General features: G+C 35.8%; 1 protein-coding gene across 2 annotated transcripts in view; it reads right to left on the reverse strand.

Moving 5' to 3' along the window:
• The window catches only part of HTT (huntingtin), an 84,124-nt gene that overhangs the window by 27,591 nt on the left and 31,787 nt on the right, over positions 1–24,746 (reverse strand). For both annotated transcript variants that reach the window (XM_051617075.1, XM_051617074.1), the window contains 22 exons: positions 24,578–24,654; positions 22,243–22,394; positions 21,628–21,830; positions 20,645–20,771; positions 19,897–20,024; positions 19,073–19,183; positions 18,413–18,490; positions 17,584–17,807; positions 16,951–17,029; positions 16,655–16,816; positions 15,664–15,719; positions 14,702–14,850; positions 13,916–14,052; positions 11,780–11,896; positions 9,845–9,967; positions 9,010–9,248; positions 7,953–8,095; positions 5,369–5,576; positions 3,863–4,004; positions 2,715–2,894; positions 1,119–1,295; positions 781–857 (listed from right to left, as the gene is read on the reverse strand). In XM_051617075.1, coding sequence (XP_051473035.1) covers positions 781–857; positions 1,119–1,295; positions 2,715–2,894; positions 3,863–4,004; positions 5,369–5,576; positions 7,953–8,095; positions 9,010–9,248; positions 9,845–9,967; positions 11,780–11,896; positions 13,916–14,052; positions 14,702–14,850; positions 15,664–15,719; positions 16,655–16,816; positions 16,951–17,029; positions 17,584–17,807; positions 18,413–18,490; positions 19,073–19,183; positions 19,897–20,024; positions 20,645–20,771; positions 21,628–21,830; positions 22,243–22,394; positions 24,578–24,654 — 3,089 coding nt within the window. The remainder of the gene's footprint in view (positions 1–780; positions 858–1,118; positions 1,296–2,714; positions 2,895–3,862; positions 4,005–5,368; positions 5,577–7,952; positions 8,096–9,009; positions 9,249–9,844; positions 9,968–11,779; positions 11,897–13,915; positions 14,053–14,701; positions 14,851–15,663; positions 15,720–16,654; positions 16,817–16,950; positions 17,030–17,583; positions 17,808–18,412; positions 18,491–19,072; positions 19,184–19,896; positions 20,025–20,644; positions 20,772–21,627; positions 21,831–22,242; positions 22,395–24,577; positions 24,655–24,746) is intronic.

Genomic DNA, 24,746 nt, shown 5'->3' on the forward strand with positions numbered 1-24,746 from the left:
TGGATTTACATCAGTGTCAGAGGTTTGGGGTTTTTTTTGGTTTTAGCTGCTTGTTTGGTTTGGATTTTCTCTATTCCATTACTGCTATCAAGAACTTGTCTGAAGTTATTTGGGGATTTAGGAGTTCTTAAAAAATTCAAATGTAACATGACTTATGAAGGTATATTACTACCAATCTACAGAAGTCTTGGGCTTTAGATTCTTTCCCCCTATTTCTTCCTTATTTCAAGTCAACAAACTCAAACAACAATGACATCAAGAGGAGTAAATTAGGCTCCAATATTAAATAAAGCCTTTTCAAAAACTGAGTAATCTTCTCCCTTTTATAATAGTTTACTTTTAAACAGCTAGGAGAATAAACAGTTAAAACTCAACAAAGCTATCTAGAAAAAAAAGAGCAAAACCCAAGTCCTTTCAGCAAAATTTGAGGAAAATAAAGTTGTCTTCCATAATGTAGTTTGTCAGAATTAATTTGCAGATGCTGTCTCTAAAAAGTTAAATATTGAACGGGCTGTGGGAGAGAGAATTAGATGTCTCCAAGCCTTTAGCTTGCTTTAATTCTTAAGTATACTGCAAATTCACTTCATTCAACCCAACTGTCCTTGTACCAGAATATACCTGCATCTCGTTAAGAGAGGCTTTAATTCTGTTTTACCTCCAAAAATGACCCACTATCTCAACTTAAAAGAAAAAAATCCAAATATAGGAAAACAGAGCTAATACAATTAGTACTAGACTGTTACTTATTCTGGCATTTTAACATGTATTGGCATTATTTACCTTGTTGCTAATCCACTGTTTTGAAGGTATTCCTGAATTCTATCCAGTTCTTCAACTGGTAACTGAGTAATGCTGTTCTATAGGAAAGAGTCACAAGAATTTTATATGACAAAAATGAATAAAATACCCAGAAGTACTTTGAACAGATTAGGAGAACTACAGACAGAGAAACTGAAGTGTAAACATTCACATATCTCTATATCAAATACAAAAAGTTAATTTCTAATGAAATAATTTCAACATCATTCTATTTTGATCTACTTAAAACCCCATATTACACTTGATTATACTGCTAGCACTATCCCATCTTATTTACAAATTAATATATTTGTCTTTACCTGTAAAGTTGCAGCCAAAAGCATTTCAACTCGACGACAAGCCAGCGTGTCAACCATGCGAGCAAGCACACGGAACGGGGTACACAGGAGCTTATCAACATACAGTGTTAAGACAGCCCCAGACTGGCTGAGATGTATTCCCTCTAAGCACTGCAAAGTCTTCTTCAGAGTTGTGGGCTAGATGTTGAAACAAAAAGACAAAAAGCACAATCAGTTATAATACAAAGATCTTAAAGCTAAATGGAAAGACATTTAGAAAAAACTACTGCAGACAACTACCTGATTAATATAATCATCTATATATGAATAGCCCTGTGTTACTTGGTTTATCTAACAGGAACACTAAGTTGTTTGATGTTTAATTGTAAAAGTTACTCTTACAATAAAGAAAAAAGTATGGAGCAAAACTTTTAGGGAAAAAACTAGAGTCACAGGTGGAAATGCAGAAAGTTTTGAAAACAGGGAGAAGCCTGGACATTAGCTGGAGGAAGGTAGGAACATAAACACAGTGAAGACAAGAGAAAGTACAGAAATCCAGATAAACTTTAGGGTTAAGCATTTTGAGTACATGTTTAATCTTAGAAACAGTAATAGTTATTCAGGACTAAAAGGGAGTGCAAAGACATTTTTTCTATTTTTTTAAATACGAGCATCAATTCGGCACTAATAATCTGAAGAGAGAAACAAACTAGTTTGACTTGTGGAACCAATCTTCTTTAAGAGCAGATGTAAATATAAGGTATTTTGATTTTACTGACTTTTCTGATTATCACCAAACCTTGCATGGAATCACTACATCTTCCATTCAACACGTGTAGTTCATGCTACGGATTTACCTGGATTCATCTCACCCAAAATTAAAGTGTTTTATTCACATCCCTAAAGCACTATTGCAGTTGTACTATATTTGCACAGAGACAACAGGAAAAGACAGGAAACATCACAAGGCTACTGAGGGTCCAGTAGCATCTCCCCCCACTAGCTCTAGAAGAAGCCCAGGAAATTACATTTCCCGCCTCGGGAGTTCCCAAGATTAAGAGGGATGCATACAACCTTACATCTCTATAAAACATCCATTCCTTTTAATTTGAAAACTAAAATAATCAACAGAAATCATACACTGAACTTCTTTTCCCTCACCAAGAGGCTACGACTTGAGGGGCAGATCATTGGGGAAAGCATGAGCTTGCAAGTAATTTTCATGCTGTTAGGGCCAGCGAAGATGAACTGGTTACTCTTCCTGCCTGTGTAGTTAGTATTTCTGTTATTTATGCTACCAAGGTACTGAAATCAAAGAGAGAAGTTACAGCTTTAGTTGACCTCTCAGCTATTTATTATGCAGGGGCAATTGGGAGGAAGAAAACCAGCTTAACAAACTCTACTCAAATCCATAGATTCAATGGATTGGAACATATCTGATACTGAAGTTGCTAATATAAGGCTCATTGTTTGGATTCTTAAAGAAGTGACTTTAAAAATAAAATCAAAAGTAGATAAATGACCCAGAAATGTCAGAATGTGCATACTTATCAATTAAACTTAACACTGAAATATGTGATGCTACTCTTTACAAAGAAGTCAAGAAGTTAAACTTACAGCTGCAAGATTCTCACACCGTGACTGAATGGCCTGGATGAAGAGACCACTGGCTGCTGAATTCCTGTGCACAGCACTAATGAAGTCTTGTACTGGAGGCTCATGGGACAGATTAATCAAGTCTTGAACATGATTCACAATAAGCCAGGTCAAGTGTTCTGAATCATGCAGGTTTTGACACTGAAGGGGAAAAAAAAAAAATCAAACTCTGATTCCAGTAATAACCATGTTAAGTGTTTTAATTAATGAAAACTTTATCAGACACACCATGAAGTTTTTCATATATAATTGTGGTAGCTATTTTTAAAAATGGCATAAAGTGTCCATATTTTAATATCACCATCATTTTTACGTGACAAATTTTCCAAATGCTTTTCATCTTTTTGCAAATTAAGAGATTTAAAATGAATTTGTAGCTTTTTTTAACACTAAAAATGCAAGTTACAAACAAGTAAATTGAGAAGGTTGATTCAAAGATACTGCTTTTAATTAAATGCTGTTTGAAATAAACATGCACACACAGAGTCTTCTTGTAAAATGTGATTTTCATTTAGTCTTCTTTTTAAACATTTCTTATCACTGTCCTTAAACACAAGATGATTAATTTCTGGAAAGAAAATTCAAAGAGATCTGTCAATAATTACCTTGGACTATCTCTAATCTGACTCTGGTCTGAATGTCCATTAGTACTTGGAGGGTTTTTTATAAAAAAACACCTTGTTTTAGTTTAATATGAAAGGAATGCAGTTTGCCTGCCCCCAAACTGCTCTGCAACGCAAACTGAAGTGCAAAATACTAGGTATTAGAGGAAGATTCATTTCAAAAAGCTCCCAAATGAACTAAAATGAACTAATACTCAGCAGCAAGAGGCCAAAGCCAGCACTACTTAGATCGCTCCTAGCACATCTCAAGTAAGCAGACAGTTCTATAACCTGCCAGGTACCCTTTACAAGGCAAGATAATTCCGAGTTCAGAACAGAGAAAAAGATGCCAAACAAAGTCATGCCTAAGCTTACAGAAGCACCACCTGAAAATACCATTACTAGTTTCACAAGTCCTCATTTTTCATTTGTGAACCAGACAGATTCAGTTAATGTACACTAAATAACTCAAAACTACAGTTATAAAATTCATAATTCAAAACTTACAACATAGTCACAAAAAAGAATGAGTGCTCCTCTTCTCACTATCTCTCGATTGCACATGCCACGTTTAGACTCTGAATTTGATTCATCACTGTCTCCAGATAACTGAGGGCTAAGCAATTTAGTTGTAGAAAGACTGTGTCTCCTGCAAAAAGCACATTATATTTTGTTACCATTTTATTAATATATTTTGTTACTCTGGCTATTGAAACATTAAGAATCAAATTGTTTGGAATATCCTACTAATGTGCTTACATAATACTTATTTTCCTAGAAACTTCATTCAAACATTAGACTGCTTTTGAAGCACATACTTTGCCTTCCATCAGCCCTTTACCTTCGGCATCACTTTTTTGGTTCTGTACTTGTTACTTCCTTGGACAGTCAAAAGAACTAAACAGGTTATTTAAAAGAAAAACAAGGGTCACTGCATGTCTGAAAGGATAAGAGAACCTAATTTTGTATTTCCTTCTCAGGTCAAACCAGTGTTCTGGAGCACTTAGTCTAGTGTCAGATCAAAAGTGACACCCAGCCCAGAAAAAAAGAGGTTACTAGTAAATCAAAAAAGGTAACTACAACAGATAGCAAATGTCACCTTAGCTATTTTAGTTGCTTTACTTTGCTCATAAGTCTGGTAATTTCGTGTTTCCCCAAATTAGAATAATATTTTTTCACATCATGAGGTTAAACTGAGGTAAGAATCTTACATTTGAGCAAGTACTGACCAACTCATGTCATGGTGAAAGATTAGCCTACCCAACGCATCTCAAGCTGTCAGCCTCCTTCTACAGTTAACACAGAGGGTTACCCACTCACATAGGGGCTTATCTGCCTTACACCCTTCCTTACTTCATCAGAGGATGAATCATTCCAGTGTTTGAAAGGTGGGATGAACTAACTTCAAAAGAACACTAATTTTAGACCAAATCTCTTAATTTCAAACAACTACAAGTGAGGTTACTCTGGTGCTTGATGCTAACAAGTCAGCACAGTGGTGATACTATGTTTTGACAGCATTTAGTACGAGACTCACTGAGAACAGATACCACTACAGTTACAGCTATAAAGACTAGACTGCATTATCATAAACACAACAGTGTATATCAGATCTGCATGGCTGGTTATGTGCTAGAAGGTGAAATACAAAGTCTCCATAGGGACATTAAATCTGACATACTGAATATTTGTCATAGTTATTTCTGTAATTTTAATTATGGGTAATACACAGATGAAGCTTTCTTGGCTTAGAAGTGGAGAGATTACCTGGCAGTTCTTTCAAGGAACAACTGAGCACAGGACACATTTCCTTAGTTTGAAAGACATACTGATACCAGCACAGACAATATGTATACAGAAAGTAAAGGCAGAACTATCTACTTCAGAATCCAAATGGTACTACTCAAAAGGCTGACATGGCTTAGCAGAGAAAAAGGTAGATTTTGGAAATATAATTGCAGAAAATACAATTGAGACACACTACTACTACTCAGGATCAAAAGCAAATCTTACTTTGGGGTTTGATGAACTTCTGACCACCAGTTGTAGTTGGTATAATTGACAAGAAGCAGGATTTGACACCAGAGGAGAACTAAAGAAGGATGCGTGGGAATCATGGATTGAACAAGGTCACTCAAACTTTCAAGGGTATAGAAACTACCATCTGATCCATCTCCTGTGAAAAGTCTGGTAGCTGCAGCTGTGATTCTTCTAAACATCCCTGCAAACAATAAAAGTGTGTTAGAGTAACCATGCTCTAGTCTGAATTCTGAAGTTTTAAAATTATTCAGGGTACTCCAAGAATACAAACCTTGTTTCATAAGACACTACCATTCCTGGAAGAAAGATATATCCTAAATGGTTTTACAAGTGTAAACCAGTAATGATCAGCTCCCAGACTCGGTAACAAATGCTTTAGGTCAGACTGGAATTGAAACGAAACCTGCCTTCTCACATTTTTCTGTGTCATGCATCAAAAAGTTTATCTGATACATGAAAACTTTACCAAATTTAAAATCATTAATTATAGACGAGGATTTTTTGGGGTTATTTTGTTTTGTTTATAAAGTAAAACACAGTTCTAGTTAAGAACCATACTTTAATTATTATCCTACCTGCTAAGGAAGATCACTGACAAGTCTCCTATTTCAGATGAGGGCTTCCCTAATACATTGAGTTCAAACTAAAATGATACCCCTCCATCCAACTGCTGAAGTGCAAAAAAGTAAACGTGCTTAAGTGGAGAAAATTCATTGCCCTGCACACTGAACACTCAGCATGAAAGCTGAATTTTGCTTTCTGACTTGCTGATTCTGTATTCATATGCCAAAACAAAGGGAGGGAAAACAAGGAAAACAGACAAAAAAAAGTTGTGTAAAGGTACAGGACTTTTGAGTTTCTATGAGAAGAAAAAATCAGGGGAAAAAGGATTTATTCAGAAGCAGTTAGAAATCAAAAGCTAATCAGAATAACGAAGATCTGTAATGTTCCTTGCTTGCATTGCCAGATATATAGAAGAATGAAGTTGTAAATACCACAGTCATGTGGAACAGTTTAAGCTGCCCCCAGGACCAATAAATACACAATGTAAACAGCAAAGAATGGAAAAAATAACTGAGTCTTACAACTTCTGTTTCACTTACTAGCAAGCCAGTGTTATTCCCGTTCAAGCTTCCTGCATTTGCAGTAATTGCACCATCTAGTGACTTTCTGCAGTCATGGAAGCCACTGCATGCTCATCTTTTCATTTTGTCTATGCCTTTTATTTCTACTAACTTCAAACTAGCACACTTAAAATGTTAATTTCTAATCTGGTATATTCCTAGGAGGCAGCACTGCTTACATTATGAAAAAACTGTAAGGGGTCAGAAGACAAAACATCCAAGCAGAACAGTGGCTAAATATGACAAAAGACCTTAGTCTATGTTCCCACACACAAGTCCCTATATACTGCACCTGTAGTTATGAGAATACAATTTAAATATAGAGGTTTTCACTGAACAGAAGTATTACAAAAATGAGCACTTAGTTAACCTGAAGGAAAATGTTACAACATGAAAATACAGCCCAAGTATCTGAACAACCTTCCTTCTACTCCCTTACACCGTGCTAGGTAACAACATTAACTGCTAGCACTTAAAAGTTCATTTGTAGTCTAACACTAAATTCATTTCTAAAGATCATGCAGTAACACATATTCCAGTGCTATGCATGAGTACTTTAGTATTTTGTTTTAATTTTGCATGAAAATCTCAACATAGTTCCTGTCAAGACTCACAGTGCAGTTTAGAAGCCAGTCACTGTAGCAGAACCAGCTGAGCATTCCCTTTCCACTATCCTCAAGCTCCCACTCCGCAGGGACCCACTTCTCTGATTTTAATCACCAGATGGATTTTCTGATTTCACCATTTAATCACTCCAAATCACCTTGGTATTAAAATATTTGTTTAAATGCTTCCCTGTAACAACAGTTAACAGTATGCACACTGTAGTTACTACTGTAACATATACATGGGAAAAGAGAACTATTACTCACTACATCCAAAGTCCTATGCCCTAAAGCAGGACTTAAAGATCAAGGAAGGCTCTGGTAACTGTCAACATATTCTGTGCCTTTTCATAGGATTTTCATAATCCTGGGGTCTTTTGACAAGAATCTAGGTTTGAAGACTCAATTTCTTCTGACAAGTCAGAAGACAAAACATGCTCCACCACAGCTGCACAAACTCCTACAACATAATTCAACTGGTTTCCCAGTATTACCTGTTACTGTGACTGAAGACTAGAAGAGTAAAACTACTGAAAGTTAAATCAAGGCAATGCAGAAAAGAACCAGCTGAAGATCCAGAACACTTCTATCAGCATTTTATTTACTTAAATCTAACCCTATGATACTTAGTTTGCAAGAAGGAGCTAGTAGCAATGACAGAAGCACAACTAAGGTTTTTTTTTCTCAAGAAAGGAATTTTATAACAGAAGTCTGTAAGAACAGCTTAAAAAGAAAATAGATTAGAGATTGTTGGGACACAATGGAGCACAGAATCACATTAAATGTCCAACAGTGTTCTGGGTGCACTTTGTTACTGCAACGTATTACCTGATTTGAAGATATGTATTAAGCACATAAGCAGTGTGCCCAGCTCCTGGCAGTAGAAAGTATGCTGCTGCTCATTCATGTCCACTTTCAATTGTTTGGTAACAATATCTTCCAGTAGAATGCCAACCAGTTGTAATAAGAACCTTGAAAAATCATGTATGCCATCAACAGAAAAACTCAGGGGTAACTCAGCAAGTCACAGTAATTCAGCTACTTACAGTCTCATCTATCCACACTCTACTACACAGCTCCATATCAAAAAAAAAGAAAAAAAACAAGGTCAAAAGAAACACCAAAAAAAGGCATTTGAAGAAAGCCATTCTTGCTCCTGGTCATAATTGTTCCTCAACTCACTTCTGTTGGACATATGTTCCTATTAAGGGAGTCCAAAATCCCCTCTTGCCTCTGCCCATGACCCTCACAGTAGCTGAGGATAAGAAACACTTTGTTTCTATGTGAAGTTACATACTTGAACACAAAGTTCTTGATTTTGTAAACAAACTGCTATTTCAAATGCTTTCCACCACATTAAGCCAGAATGCCCTAATGGCAAACATTATGTCAACATAAAACCATCGCCATTTATCCACACTTCTTTTGCCTGAAATTTGTCACATTCTGAGGACACCAGCGTGGAAAGTTAAGTAGGCAAAGCTAGCTCTTTCAAAATAGGAGATAAAGAGCAGGACAAACTTAAAAGATTTTAATCCATCTGCTGCCAAGACACTATTCCAGAACATGGGCTTCTACTAAAGGGGTGATTCATATTTCACACTCCACACAGGGAGGAAGTAAAAGGTTAACCAATTACATTTTTGCACCTGCTTTTAAGAAGTCCTTGGCTTGAGAACAGGTATCAGAACAGTCCAAAGTCTCCACAAAAACTGCTCATCTCCTCCCTCTATTGTCCATCTCATTATTTCCTCCTCCACAGGCACTCCTCTCATATTTATTCCTACCAGGTAACAGCTCCATACACAGATCTATATTCCATAATATATTTGTGATTTCTCAGAAACATTAATCTTTCCTCTAAATTATTTAAAAGACAACATACCTAGAAAATGTCTCTTCAGGCAGGTATTTAGCCTGTTTAACCTCAATGTGATCCTCTGGTGCAGCTGCATTATTTTCTCCACATCTCAGTCTGTTAATTGCTTGACATGAAATCAAATATGGTGAGAAGGAAAGCTCTTGTATACGGGACAGAACGATGTCTTCTGTTGACTGTGAAATCAGAACTCTAAGGATAGCTAAAATTCCAGAAATCCATAGCTGGACAGTGCTCACTGATGCCTAGCACAAACAGAAAAAATCAGATCATTAATATTGTGAATAAGATTGATAGGTTGACATGAGAATAGCATTTTGGAAGACCTGAACACAGAAGTTATTTCCTGCTTGCTCCATTCTCAAATGGATCTGATTTTATGCCACAGTTACTGAAAATGTTTAACTTCAAAAGTATCCAACAGAACATGGGCATGTGTTGAACTTTTCTAAAGTCTTAAAAAAATAAACTATAAAAGCAGTACAAATACTCATTAAAGGAAAAAAAGTGTGATTTACCTATTAACTGCATTCTAGAATTTATTATAACAGTATGTTTCTCTACCTTCCTGATCCTCTAAATACAAAATGGGGGTAAGCAGTCCATAAGTAGAACCTTTCTGTACAGTGCTCCTAGTTGGTAAATCTTATTAGTTCTAATGAATTATTTCCTAAAATCTGCTGCAGTTACTTTAACACCGCACTGCAAAATATGAAAGAGAAACACATGCTGCTTTGTTTTACACAAATGACACCAGATTGTCTCTGGCCTGGAAACAATCACTTTTACTACTTATCTAGAAACAGGTCACAGCTGCTTTAGCAGGTTCCCACTTGCTTACCATTGTTTTAGGAGTAACAAACATGCTCCTTAAAAGCATATCCACAGGGCGAAGGGAGGAAGGAGCCAAAATTTCAAACAAGGTGTTCAGTACTCCCAGAGCATCATGAGAGTCTATATGCATCTGTAAAAGAAAAACAGAACATTAACTTACAACTTCCATTAAATGCAACTGCAACAGAAAATTACCATTTCATGTTTTACATTGTTTTTACATTTCTATGACACCCTGTGTGTAATAAACTGCTTTTCCAGTACAAAATTTAGAGCAACCAAAATCTATGAAATTTAAATTAAAAACTTTCATTGCTTCCTACTCAGGAGGTTTGAGAACATGGACAAAAATCTATCAGATTATATTCAATATACATACCACATATTTTATTAGGAGAAATACATCCTATTCAGAGAATGAGACCAAAAGACTGACCTGTCATAGAAATTAAAACCTTTCCTCCACCCTGCACATCCTACCAGGTATATTTATAGAGAGCAACTCTGGTCATGGATAAACTTAACAGATAACCAGGAGAAAATAATTGCTAATATTCAGGTAAATGAACAGCTACAATGGTATTCCATAGCAGCAACAGAGGTAGGACACCTTACCTGATCAGTTTTTTAGCTAAAATATAAAACAATCAACTGCAAAAAGCAAAGGACTGGACCTGAAATTTAATCTTCATGACTACTTTGCCCAATAATATTATAGTTGAGCACATACACAGACTGATACAAAACAAAGGCATGTTCAAATTGCCAGCATTTTATCTTTGCTCAAAGCCTGTTGTCTAATCCACGATACGGTCCACTCTCCCCAACCCTGGGATCTTCTCATGGTGCTAGAGATCTGCCATCACAGAGTCAAGAACTTTAAGGGCACAATTACACTAAGTTTACTTTTTATCCTTGAAGTGTTTCTAATTCTAGGAAAGCTGTCTTGAAGACAAGTCCTCTACTGCTTAGGGAGCAGCACTGAAAGTCCTTCTACAGGAGCCTTCTTCCAAAATACAAAGGGCCTACTCCCTTCCCCAGTGTGCAGTTCACTAAGAGACACATGCACACATGGGAGGGAGTCCAGCAGAAAGCCACACAGATGGTTACAGGTTTGGAACATCTGCCAGACAAGGGGCAGCTGTGATTGTTTAGCCTGGAGAAGGCTCAGGTGAATCTATCAAATCTGTACAAGTATCTGCCAGGGGAAGAGAGAGGAGGAGATAACACAAGTGCAGAAGATAAAACCAGAATCTCTTCAGTGATACCCAGTATCAGGGCAAAAAGCAATAAGCACAAGTTGAAATACAGGAAATTCCATTTAAATACAGTTCTTATATATTTCTTTGTTTTCTGCCTGTGAAGATGTTCAGACATAGGAATAAGTGGCCTAGAGAGGTTATGGAGGCTCTGTCCTTGGAGACTGTCAAAACTTGGCTGGACACAGTCCTAAGCAGCTTGCTCCAGCAGACCCTGCTTTGTGGGGTTGACAATATCTAAAGGTCTGCTTCAACCTCATCTATTCCATGATACTGTGACTTATTAATGTAATTACTATGCAGAAGACTGTCTTTTCATTCTCCTAAGAAAAAACTCAATCAGTCCAACCTGCAGATACAAAAAAATAATGTTGACATTCTAGAAGCATAAGAATCTTCACATAATGTACTAAGTGCTCTGAGACAACCATGTGCGTAAGAGATGTAGAATGAGCTTCCTCTGGAAACAGCATTGAAGGTACTGAACATAATTCATCCATTTAAATATGGCCTTCATCACTTCAAAGATTAAATTTATGTTGCAGCAATTGTTTTTTTTCAGATATGGCAACCACACTTTCAAGAAAAATTTGTCTTTGAATTAAAAAAAATCAAACACCCAAAGACACATACATTATAACAATTATTTTAGAAGTTTATAGATGAAAAATTAATATAATAACCTGTTGTTTGGCAAGCATTGGGAGAATAATGTCAGCTATTTGACGTGACAATCTTTTCCATTTGTCTTCATTTTCTTTATGACACTGTTGCAATACTAAGATGAACATTTCTAGCACCTGAGGAAAAGTCCAAAAGAATGCAAGTAAACACCCACACTAACAGGAAACATTTAAGTAATCCCACAGTAGGAAAAATATTTACTGTTTCATCCATCAGCAAAAAAGAAAACTCACATGAAAAATCACACAACATTTTAAAATACCATTTTCAGGTTAAAAGCTTTTTCTTACTTACAATTTTTTAAAAAGAATTTTCTAATTACTTTTATAAACTAGAAAAAGGCTTTCTTAGTCCTTTTTAAATGGCATTTGTCAAAAGGCTACTCAAAAACCTCAAAAAAGAGTAGTAAATCTACATGCTGCATTGCACACTCAACAAAAAGGGGAAGAAGGAAGGGGGCAATTTCCTGTGTGTATACTCTTTCTTTACTATAGCTCAAATGAAGTATAAATTTGGTCAAGGAAACAGAACAGACATTTTTATGGAGCTCACTGACCTGAGAAATGTCATTTTCATATAAAAGAAGAGCATGTAATGGAGCAAACCAACACCAAGGATCACTTGGAGTTGCTGAACACGTCATCCATTTGAGAGTCCTAGAGACAATGCTAACAAGGATAGACAGGCCAAAGACACACCAAACAGGAATGTAAATATATGGACTGGGAAGCAGGACTAAAGGAACTGGTTCTGAAAACCAGCTAGGTGGAGCACGTGTAGAAGTAAATAGTTAAGATTCAGAAATGCAGCCAATTAAAACACAAACAAAAAATCCACAAAGAAATTACTAAGTAACTTTCTTCTTAAAAAGTGCTCTTGTGAGAGAAGTTAGCAGCAATTCTGGGCTGAAGGACTTCAGTTCTGGAGCTCCAGAGATGATAGCTACTGTTGTAGCAGAAAAAGTTACAGGCTGCAGCATTTGGAGCTTCTAAAATTGCAGGGATACCACTGCAGAACATGCCAGCCACAGCCAGGGAACAACAGAACTGCCCCAGGGTTACTTTATACATACTGCACCACCAGAACAGGCCAGAATAAGAAGTAAAAATGGGATGGTGTGGGAAGAGCAGTGCATGGGTGGTCTTTAATAGGTTAAGTGTGTCAGCAGTGGATCTGCCAGCAACTGCAGTACCTTATGTAACACAGTTATTCACTATGTCAAATCATGTGTCTACAGAGTGTAATTTCATACAGTTATATTAGTAATTTTACTATTATAAAACTACAAATTCAAAAGAAAATGTGGATACACAAAATTACCCCAATCTGAACATTCAGTTCTAAATTATTTTGACGAGATGTATTGACTTTTTTCCAACTATTCTCAGAAAATACATTGCTTACATTAGTATACACTACAATTGCATTTTCAAATTATGAAAGGAAAAGCACATTAAGCTTGTTAAGCACCTGAATAAGCAGTAAGTTCCCATGTTAACTATATAATTTCTTTTAAAATTACTTTTATGTTTCTTTTAAACAAAGCGTATTGAAGAAAGGAATACTTTCCTACAAGGCAGAAGAAACATGTTTTACGGACTCATGAGATCTGGAGCAAAGCAGCACTTGCTAACAATTGTCTACCAGTTCCATTACCTTATTAAAATAATTACTATTTTAAAATTTTATTGAAGATATTGTTATTGTACAGCAACACCTAAATCAACTCTTTGCAGCGTGCTTCCCACTTTTAACCCTGTTTTCTCTTCCACTTTTACCCCCATTCTTTTCAGTTTCTTGAATCCTAATTTACTATGACTCAGTAAACTTGTTTATTCAATTTGCAAACAAAAGCAACTATGATCCTAACCAGAGCTTTTTCATGCTTTGTTACCTAGGCTTGACTACAGAAATCTCACAGACATGTTTTTTGACTTAAAATATTGTCATGCAGAACTTTTCCCCTAGTCCCAAAAATCTTTTCATACTCTCTCTATAAAGAAAGGTCACACAGAGTCCAGCTATTCAAGTTTGGTATAGAAAATAAGTAAAATTCCCTGAAGCATTCTTAGCAGCCAAGCAAATATCACTCTTTCATAGACCATCAAATGGGAAACTTTGTCCTCCTCTCTTACCTGATGGTACTGAATAAGTCTCAGCAGCATTGACACTACCACCTCCTTTTGTGTTTCCAACTCTTTTCCAGCATCTGCTTTATTTGTTCCTCTCAACACAAAGAGGTCATGAACAATGGGTTGCAGAGCTGGTATTGCTGAAATGAGATTGGTTTGTTTTAGCATGAGACAAGTCACTGTTGAACAGTGTTTTCTTGTTCGAACAGTTCAGCTACTAAAAGTAAAAGGTACTTTAGTTTATTAAAGGTATTACCCATCCTTAAAAAAAAAAACAAACAAATGAAAACAATCCCCAAACTTGTGTATAATGATGTCTAACTTTTTTACTTCTAGTAGAAAATGTGTATTACGGATATTATTTGTCCATTCTCATTGTGCTAAAATAGATGTTTTTATAAAGCATTTTTCAGAAGAATCACTTGAAAGTATGAGAGATGCTTCTACTTAAAGGCTGAAAGTGGGGGGGACTAAAAATTAAAATTGAAGCCTTTGAAGTACTGCTACATTATGAAGTTATGACCTGATATAGCTTAAAAAAAAGCTCTGCTGCTATCATGTACAATGTGTGTAAAACATGTGATAGCAGTGTTAGTAAGGTTCAATAAACTTCCTAAAGGAACTGAGAATTATTTAATGTATTAAAAATGTAAAAGCCAGAGTATTCTAGTACAGTGTGATTACAGTTTTCTAGAGCTTAGCATTCCATCCTGTTTTGTTGCTGAACTACTATAATATTAGTGCTGGCATCTCCCCCCCATATTTTGGGGGGTTTTTTGTTGCAATTACCATGCGTAACAGCTTTTCTCCCACTGGCCATGATACCATCACACAACTGTATGATCTTAGGAATTCCGATTATCTGCTTGGAATGATACCGCTCATAAGACAGCAACACCAAGAAAAAGAAGATACTAGGAATAATTGCTTCAGACTCTCTGAAAAAAAAAAATAATAAAGAAGTGTAAAGTTTAATTGCACAACTCTGTTCAGTAAAAAGAAATATATTTACAGTATGTATTTTTTAAAGAATGTGCTGTTCTGCTTACATACAGTATTTCTATAATTTTTGTTTCCTGATCTTTACTATTGCTTTTTCCCCCAACCGACTGCTTTCAAACTTTGACAATTACACAGTTACTAATATACTAATATTAATATACTAATAACATACTATCTAACACATGTGACACACACAGGAGTATTTATTGTAGGAGACCTGAGAGCAAAAAACCCACTTGTCTTTTCATACAGACTCAAGGGTGAGAAAAAACAGAAACAGTTGACAATAAAAATTCCACTGCATTGCTTATTATCTATTAAGTACTACAAAAAAATGTACCAAGTGATCACGATACAAATGGATTCACACTGAGTCCACAGTAGGAAGATGAAGTTCTCCCTTCAGCAACTGATTCCTGACAATGAAGTGCTGCTTCCTAAAATCAAAACTTTGGAGGGACAGGGTCCCAGAGGACTGGTTTTACAACACCAAATGGGGAAACAGCAGAACATAGCTTAACTTTTTTTTTTTTTTTTTCCATGCTACTTCCCAACTTCTTCAGCTACATGGAACCTAATTAATCTGAAAAGGCTACCACTGGAGCCAAAGAATAAACAAGCATATTGTCCAGAATTTAACTCTCTCTTTCTCATAAAGTAGAAATAACAAGCAAAACTAATCACTATGTGCTTGGGAATAAGACAACTGTAAACCCATACTTTTCAAAGGATCTTGGCTAATTTCATACCTGAACTGTCCTACTTCAATGTATTCAAACTGCTTTAGCACAAATCCAATAAACACCTAAGGAGAGAATAAAGTGTACAACAGATACAGAGACATTAATTCCTATTTGAAATAATACGGACACTTACAAAAGTGCATGTTTTAGAAGGAAAGAAAAGAAAGACAGGCAGCGAAAATAATTTATACTTATATAGTTCATTCTAATATGTTAAGAAGTTTTCCCTCTACAGTTGCAGATCTTGAGAATCTTGTTGATGTTACAGCTTATGAAGGTATGCATGAACTTATTCCATATTGTACCTACTGTATATGTATTTTTAAGTGTAACTTTCTCACTCGTTTAACACACTACTTGAGGCATTATAGTCAAGAAATTAAGAATCAACCAAAAATCTCTCTCAACCAAGATAAAACCCAAAGTATTTATGTATTGAAAAGATTTATCTGTGTTTGAACTCGCAGGAAAACTAATGTATTGCAACACATACTAGTTTGTAAGCCTGAAAATACTGTAGTAAATAGAACATTTAAATTTTCTTTTACACTACAAATTTACTGCTTATATGGACAACCATACAGTCTACTGTATTTGCCACTAATTTCCCCCACCATTAAAATAATGATTGTTAACCATGATGCTCACCACTATCAGTCATACAGAAGTCTATGCTCTCAATACAGAAAGAAGGTACTTCCATTTGTAAATGAAGTTTTATTTAACAATACTGATCATCTTGTCCACATCATCTTACTCCTAAAGGCAATCTGATGAACAGGTCATAAATAGTTTTTGCAGAGCTTAGGAAGAAATTTATATGCAACTGAAAACAGAAATCTGAAGCTCTTTGGGGATGAGAGGGAATTGGGTCTCACCCCCTTATGTCTTTCTTTTCACCTATAGTACAATGAATGGATTGCTGAAAGTATTTTTGCTGGAGATAACAAGCCTGCTGGTGAGTACTACAGATTTGCAAAAATGGTGAGGTACCAACCTGATCTGAATCCAGAAGACAGTAGTTAACTCGTAGCTGAACCAGTTGAGCAAGCAAGTCTAGAACTTGTCTCTGCAGCTGTACTGATGTTGTTGTTGTGTATTGTTTCAATGCTTTTATGACAAGGGGTTCAAATAAACGAATGTGATTGTGAATAGCATTCTGTAATAGAGAGATTTTAAAGTAATCTAATATCTGAACAGGTCTGTGATTCAAAACCAAATTATGTTTTAAAAGGAGAAAAAATATTTTAAATCTAAGGTACAGCTCTTTCAGGAGTACGTAGATACAAGTACCTTATCAGCACGATGTTTTGCTGCACTGGTAATGCTAGTTTTCAGCTGCGTAGAAACTTTCTGCAGCACATCAAACCATCTGTCATACAAAACAAAAAACCATACACATTAAAAAAATGGAGAGACAAAAATACTCTCCTTAGATGCATAGTGTTTTACTAATGCCAACTGTTGTTTTTTTTAATCTACTGGACTGCTGCAATAATCTTTGTAAAAAAAGAGCAAAAGAGAAAACCTAGAGTACACTTTGATCAGATCACAGATTTGTAGACAAACATCTAGCAGAAAGCACTTCTGGTCTTTGCTTAGTCATCTGCCTTTCCTTTAAGTCTGACTATAACTAGCAAATTAATGAAATGGTTTTGAATACAAACATTTAGAACTATTATGCTTTAAAAAAACCTTTAAGTCGTATCCATTTTAATGATTTAGCTTTGATTTGAAAAACACACTAGTGATAAAACAAACAGTGTTGCATTCAGGATCTCACTACCAAGATAAATTAGTTTGCTTAAATCTACAAAAAATCTGTAATTTCAAGTTACTGAGCTCCTGATTATACCTGCATTTATGACAAACAAGAAAAGACATTCTACTTCAAGTTAACATTATTTCATAAGGAAAGAAAGTTACCCTGAAGCATCGTGATCTTGCTCAGCCTGAACCATGTTCCTTAGACTAGCATCAGCAAGGGCCTGTGTGAAATGTGTGTATGGTGCCATGAAGCAGTAATGATAGAGACCAGGTCTCAGATTGGAAGAACCCAAGCGCTGAGCTTTGCCTTGAGCTTTGTTGGGGTTTGAAGACAAGCCATCGTACTGAGAAGCCAGATTTGTCCCAAACAATGTTTTCAATAACTAGGGAAGAAAACGGGAAGGAAAAAAACCAGTTAACATTTCAGGAAAAGTAAACCTGACTCCTCATCCTCATAAAGGACTTAAGAGGAAAGGTCAAACTGTGGATCATGTACTTAAATACAAGAATACAGAAAAAAGCTGGAAAAAAATAAACTATCCATACCTCACCCAAAAATATATTACTAGTTTGGTAACTGAAGCTATTTGCATGTGACAACTCAAAACAGTCTACTAAAGCTTGCCTCTCACCAAAATTAACCTTTGGTGACTTGAACCCAAAGATTTTACTAGAAGCCTGCAAGAAATCAACCAGTAAGGCAGTTCTTTGCTTTCCAGGTAACACGTTGTGTTACCTGGAATTTCCTTTTTTAGTTGAAATAGCTCTTGGAATTGGTAGCAGTTCAAGAAGAAACTGCATTATTCAGATGATACAAAGTTTCCTAAGAAGTCATGAAAATTAAACAAAGCATGCTCTGTTTGCTCCACCTGAACTACAGTTTCCTCACACAGCCTCACTTAAGATTGGCCAGTCTTAATATCCAGTTGATGACCACAGAACATCAGGATTAGCCACCCAGTAACACACCAAAAAATTACCTCCTTACCTGCTGTACACAAACTGTTGCCATTGTTGGTTCTCTGTTGAAACATGATTTTAGGTAACCCAAAATTTCTTCTACGCACTAGAAAAGCAGAAAAAGTGCATGTAATTGCATTTTTATTCATTATACTAAGCATTAAGGTGAAAACCGGACAACAGCACAGGTGTTTTTTACCAAGCAAAACTAAATAATAGAAGGGAAATAATGGAAGTATATAAACAAATAAAAATGCAAGATCTGCCTCCTAGTCTTAAAACACCACAAGGCCTAACACTACAGTCAAGTATCAAGGAAATGGAGAAAGGAGAGAAGTATGGCTTTTGACACTTTGTACATTAAACATATATTGATAAATGAATATATTAATAAATATATTAATAAACTAAATAGATTAATATAGTAAGAATGACTGAAGGCAAACCATGTTTTTGGGAAGAAAAATCTCCACGTTAAATTTAACCAGTAAAAAAATTACTCCAGCTTTCAACAGCAGCCTAAATCACAAAAAGTCTCCTTCAGCCCTTTATCCAACATTGTGGCAGCACAATGCTTCTAGGATTACTGTCTCTCAACAGTACCAATTTTTTTCATTAGTGGTATGTGCTTTTTCCCCAGTAAGGATCACAGACTACAAAAGAAAAAAAACAAAAACACATCTTATACCTTTCCAATATCCTGAAGAGTAGCAAGTTCCAAAATTTGAGACAGAACATCTAAGGCAGACCGTAAGAAACATCCAAACTTTTCATTACTGTTCTGGAGATCCAAAGTAACCTGTCCCAAAAAAAAAAAAAAACACCGTCATAATAATTACTTGACAGGGAAATAAAAATTATAGGAAAAAAGTGGGAATTGACAGAAAATGCTCTTTCACCTTAAAATTTCAGCATAGTTCAATCAATGCCACTGACAGCCTAGACTCCCTTATGAATCACTAGAAAGGTAGGATTTCATTTTGACTAAGAAAGGCATCTTCTAGCTTGAGGAAGTTATAGCATCTGGGAAGGCCTAGGATGTTGACAAGTAATGGGGAAAGGATAATGTATTTCTCAGAAACACAGCAGGTATAATGAGAATACACCACCTGAAGTGCACAAATGAGCTCACCAAGTCCCTAGGGAGTGCATCTTCTATTATCTGAACTAATGAGGTAAAAGCTTACCCATCTCCAACTGTGAAAAGAACCGACACTGGGATACAATCAGCATGGCCAAGCCAGCAAAGGGTCATTTGGTACCAGCATTAGTGAGCAGAAAAACAAGCAAGAGGGTGACAATGCCTATTAAGTCTTCGGTTGGTTCTTGTTTATTCTGATTGGTAATGGCTGTGATTGGTTTTAATATTTTTTTTTTTGTGGATAAACTGTTTACTCAGGTAAACCAGTGAGTCTTGATACAAGCAGAGTCATATTTAAAAGAAACAATATGATTGCCCATATTTAAACTAGAATGTTTAAATATTCTAGTTTAAACAATATCATGCAGTACCTTATAATTAGCATGGGTTGCTTTCAAGACATCATACAACTTCAGATACGATGGAAGATGATAAAAGCTTCCTACTGAAGATGATTTACTTGTTGGAACAGGCCCAGTAGCATCAGTTTGCCTAGTAGCTTAAAAATATATTGTAGATTAGAACAACATAATTCTTCTAGGATGCTCTAACAAGTATACTCAACATAATTTACCATATCTGAATTATCAGACAGCAGGATTTTTTTTATGTGCACACATTTTAAACCAGAAAAACATATGCTTTACAACTAGAAAATGAACCAGCATTCCAAGAAACTAGCTCTGAGTTAAGACTGTAAGTGGATGTACAATTTCCAAAATGGAATTAGCAACCTACTTCACTCATTACTAAGAAAAAACAGTTTTAAAGATTCAGTATCTTGTTTCCAAGAGTAATGTGAGCTGCTCTGGCTAAAAGCTGCAAAGCAACTTTCAAACTTTTTTTAAGAAAAACACATGCAAAAATTCTTTCTTAATTGTAGTCAATAGCTGAGTAGATTCAGAAAACCAGTGTTCAGAAAAACAGTAAAGAAGTTCCCACCCACAGCTGCCTTTCCTGCAAAGCAGCACTGAACAGCACAGAACTTCTGACAGTAGGTCAGGCCTTTTGAACTAAAACTTCAGAAAACAAGTTACTCAGTATTATTTCTTCTCTCTAAGCCATAAGCACTTAAGTGGGGACAGTAGGTGGGGGGTTAATAGGAGTTAGTGTGCCTACCTGGACTTGCTTCGCCACCTTTTTTAGGGCTCATTGGCACAGATGACTGTTCAACGGACTCCCTCTCTTTCCCCTTTCTCCGAATTGGACTAAGAGAAGGTGGGTTTGTGAGAGAAGGCAAAGCTGCCTAGAATTAAAAGAAGCTTTATTCATTTTGTGGGCAAAGGTACCTTTTCTTCTACACAAATAAAAACAAATTCATCTTTTGCTTAAACTCCCCTTTATTAAACTCCTCTTTATTTAACTATCAATTAAATTAAGATACCTCAACTCTCAAGGTTCAGGACATGAATTTCCAGAGTGAAAAGGAAGAAGTTTAATATACTCCCTACTTTCCTTCTCAACTTCAGAATAAGCCAATGAGATGGAAGAAGAGCTCAATGACTCAAGTTGCTTTTGATTCCACACACATTGTCAAAAAATAACCACATTTCTGAAAAATGAAGAAATCACTAATCCTAGTACCATTGCCTTACAGTCACTAAATCAGTCTCAAAATGTAAATACCTCAAAACAAAACCCCAAACTCAAAAGTACCTCATATCAGCTGTTTGAGAAGTCAAAATATTTTTCAGGTTATTCAAAAGATAGAAGAGTTGTTTTAAGATCAGAAAGTAGCTCAGTGCAATATGGCCAGCCAACCAACCCAAAAGTCAACAGATGTTTGCCAGACTATGCAATCCAGTACCACATTTACTATATACACTCCTCACTGAATTAATGTTTCCAGTGAAGTGACCAGGAATGAAAGGTTCAAATGTTAAGATAATATTATATACACTGCAGAACTAAACAAAAAATTGTCACATAGAAGAAAAATGTGGAAGTTCTTTTCATGTTACTAGCTTACCTACATATAATGGACTCCTATTAGCAAGTTGTTAAATAGTTAACCTGTATCAAGTCTAAAATGCAGAGCCTTGAAGAGGTCTGTATCAGAACAGTGTTTAAGTCCCATAATTTTGTTTATTTTTAATACATACCTTTACTGATGGGCCAGGAGCAACATCATCCATTACATGCGCACAAATATTAATGACCTTGAGCAGATGAGAAAAAAGTTGTTCTACTAAAGTAACCAGAGCTCGATCTGCCAGAGCTGGCCAGGGTTCCTCCTGCTTTGCAGCACCTTGGTTTGAATCTTCTTCAGCACTCCAGGGATTCTTTAAGCACTTGGGAGCACATGCTGCAACAGGAATCGGATTATTTAAAGAAAAAGAAGGTAAAAACTTGGAATTAAACATCAGAAAATTCTAGAGGCCCACCATCTCTATATGAACAGAAATTCAAATAGGAAAAAGTGAGCCTATATTTTCAAAACCAGCAGTAGGTGCCCAGTTATCAACAGCAACAACAAAAAATGTTAACTTTTTGTACCCAGCCTGTATTAAGCATACTGCACATTCCCTTTGGTGACTAGAGGAAAGTTGCAACCTGGAGACAGTATCTTAGTAAACCTCTGAAGTGCATGAAATTCCATTTTTCTTCTGCTCAATCTTGCAGGTATTTTGTTGTGTGCAATCAGAATAACAGTAAGATACAGGCATTATGATTCTAATGGCAAAAATAACAGTACAATCCTACTTCCTCTGCCCTACCTGCAAGCAAGTTTCCAGTCAAAATCAAAGCATCCTGATGTGCAGAGAGGTCCAGTGGGAACCATGCTGATGAAAGGAGAGACAGGACCATGCCAGCCATTCCAATGGTGCAGCCTTTCTGAGCTTCATCTGAAGGACTTGGCTGGGAAACACTGTAAGTTTAATTTTAGAATATCATTACTTTTTTACCCTTTTGCTAAGTTTAAAGTATTAAGAAAACTAACAGTTAAGTAGAATGCTTATCTAAAAAAAACAGTACTACAGAAATATATTTAACACTCAAGTGGGACTTCAAACATTTGAAGCAGAGATCTGACAGTACTTCTTATTCCTGAAGAGCCATTACTTTTTTTTTTTTAAAAAAAGCAAATATCAAAGCTGCTAGTGACATCTACTGATAACCTGAAGAATTCCGTATTTAACTGCTAACCAGTATTGTCCTGAACTGTGTCCAGTTAAAAGTCTTAAGCATATGCAAGGCAGGGATGGTAGACATAAGCTGTAGTATCACAGTTTTACAAGATACTGTTTAAAAGCAATAAGAACTAAACAACTGTAATCCACCAAATCATCTAGACTTCTGGGTAGACACTATCCAAGATTGTAATTGGCTGCTGCATTCCACACTTTATAATAATTTTAAAATCAGATTTTCCCTCACAACTAGTTTCAAAAGGAGCAGGCAGTGATTACCAAAAGATGTTTGTCAGAGTACTCTGTGAATCACACACATCATGTCAAAGCTATAAGGCTTGCACAATACTACTAACTGGCTTTCAGGAGAATATTTTAAGCAACTTCTAAATAAAGAGATTCCTTCAGGATATTTTTTTAATTAAAAAACTATCTTCTAAGGTAGTCAACTCTGGTCTAATACAACTACAGCAATTTCAGAAAGTAAAATTTACACTAAATATAGCTATTATTTTGACAAAGTTACACAGGTAATTACAGTGTCTTCCTTTTTTAAAAAAAAAAAAAGTATTTTCATATGCAAGTGTGGTTTACACATAGTTAGAAACCCATTAATTAATCCATGTTGAGTTGTACAGAGTTGAAATGCAGAAACTTCAATAGCTTTTTAAAAAAATAAAGCCAGAATTTTCCAAAATTATTCTCATGTTATTATCCATTATATTATATTCTATATCAGAAAAAAAAAATGTTTATATCATTCCACAAAATAAAATTACAATCTAAAATGCTATGAACACAGGCCAAAAATTAATAAAGAAGGAACTGGAGGAAAGGTCAAAGGCTACTTCGCTGCATCACTGATAACTATAAATGCATCCTGAAAAAAGCATTTTTTCAATCCAGGTAGAAAAGAAGACACAATTGTTACACTTCTGCATTCATTTTATGTTCCAGCTAAGTACTGCTACACACTAACCTACTTCATTTGTTAAAACTGTACCTACAGCTCAAATGCATATCAGAGCACACCACACTCATGGCTGGCGAGGGAAGAAAGGGAATGCTGACAATAAAAGAAGCTGGGGGAGGGTTGTTTTTTTGCTGTTCTTGGCTTTTTGGTTTTTTATTTTATTTAAAAAATAAGATAACATTTTGCAAGAGTTTCAGGATAACAGAAGAGTAAAATAAGAGTAGAGACATGGCAACAACAATGAAAAATTATGTTAACTCTACTTAAAAGCCAAAATGCTCTAGATGTGCACATCTTCAGTAGCTAGCTCATGTGGCACAGCATACTGATAATCAAGACACAAGATCAAAGATTCAGAGTTGGCAACTGTGCAGTTACATTCTGAAGAAACTACTCAGAATACCAGTACTTTAGGGCTATCATATATTACCACTTAAGTATAACAGATACCTCATTTGGTGTTCCCATTCAGTGTGCCAAATGAGAACAATTTAAATGCATCTAACACTTTCATAGTTACAAAAGCAATTAAGAATCAGCTTCCTTTATCTACTGTTTTACAACATAAACATGAGATCAAGGCGCAAAATGTTGATGTTCTGAGTTTAAAGTGATACTGGATGAAACAATACTCTGAAAATAAACATTCTTTCAAAAGCATGGAAAATTTTCTTTTTATTTTTATACACACTGACCATATGTATCTTTCTACCACAGCAGCTGCAGCCAATCCCTGTGACATATGCTGTGGTTCCAGGGATGGGGAAGTGCTCACCCTTAATACCAGGACAACCTAATGTTACAATCTTCTGTATCAAGTTCTTAAGTAATTGCTAATGTAAGCTCAACAGCACATACAGAAACCCAGGCTCCCAATACCTAAACAAGTGCACTTCCATTACACAAACATGACTTTGAGAAGCTTGAGTAGGAGATGAGGGAACATACCCACAGTGCCATCCCACGTTCCAGGTGCACACTGGAAATGTTGTGGAGAGAAGACATAAAGCTTCACAGCAGCCAAACTGAAAAAGTTAACAACAAGAACTGAAATGGTTTCATCACTGGAAGAGTTAGCAACAATGAAATATCTTAAGAGTGAGAATTAAATATATTA

Source organism: Apus apus, chromosome 4, assembly GCF_020740795.1.
Source record: "Apus apus isolate bApuApu2 chromosome 4, bApuApu2.pri.cur, whole genome shotgun sequence".
In the NCBI taxonomy this organism is placed as follows: domain Eukaryota; kingdom Metazoa; phylum Chordata; class Aves; order Apodiformes; family Apodidae; genus Apus; species Apus apus.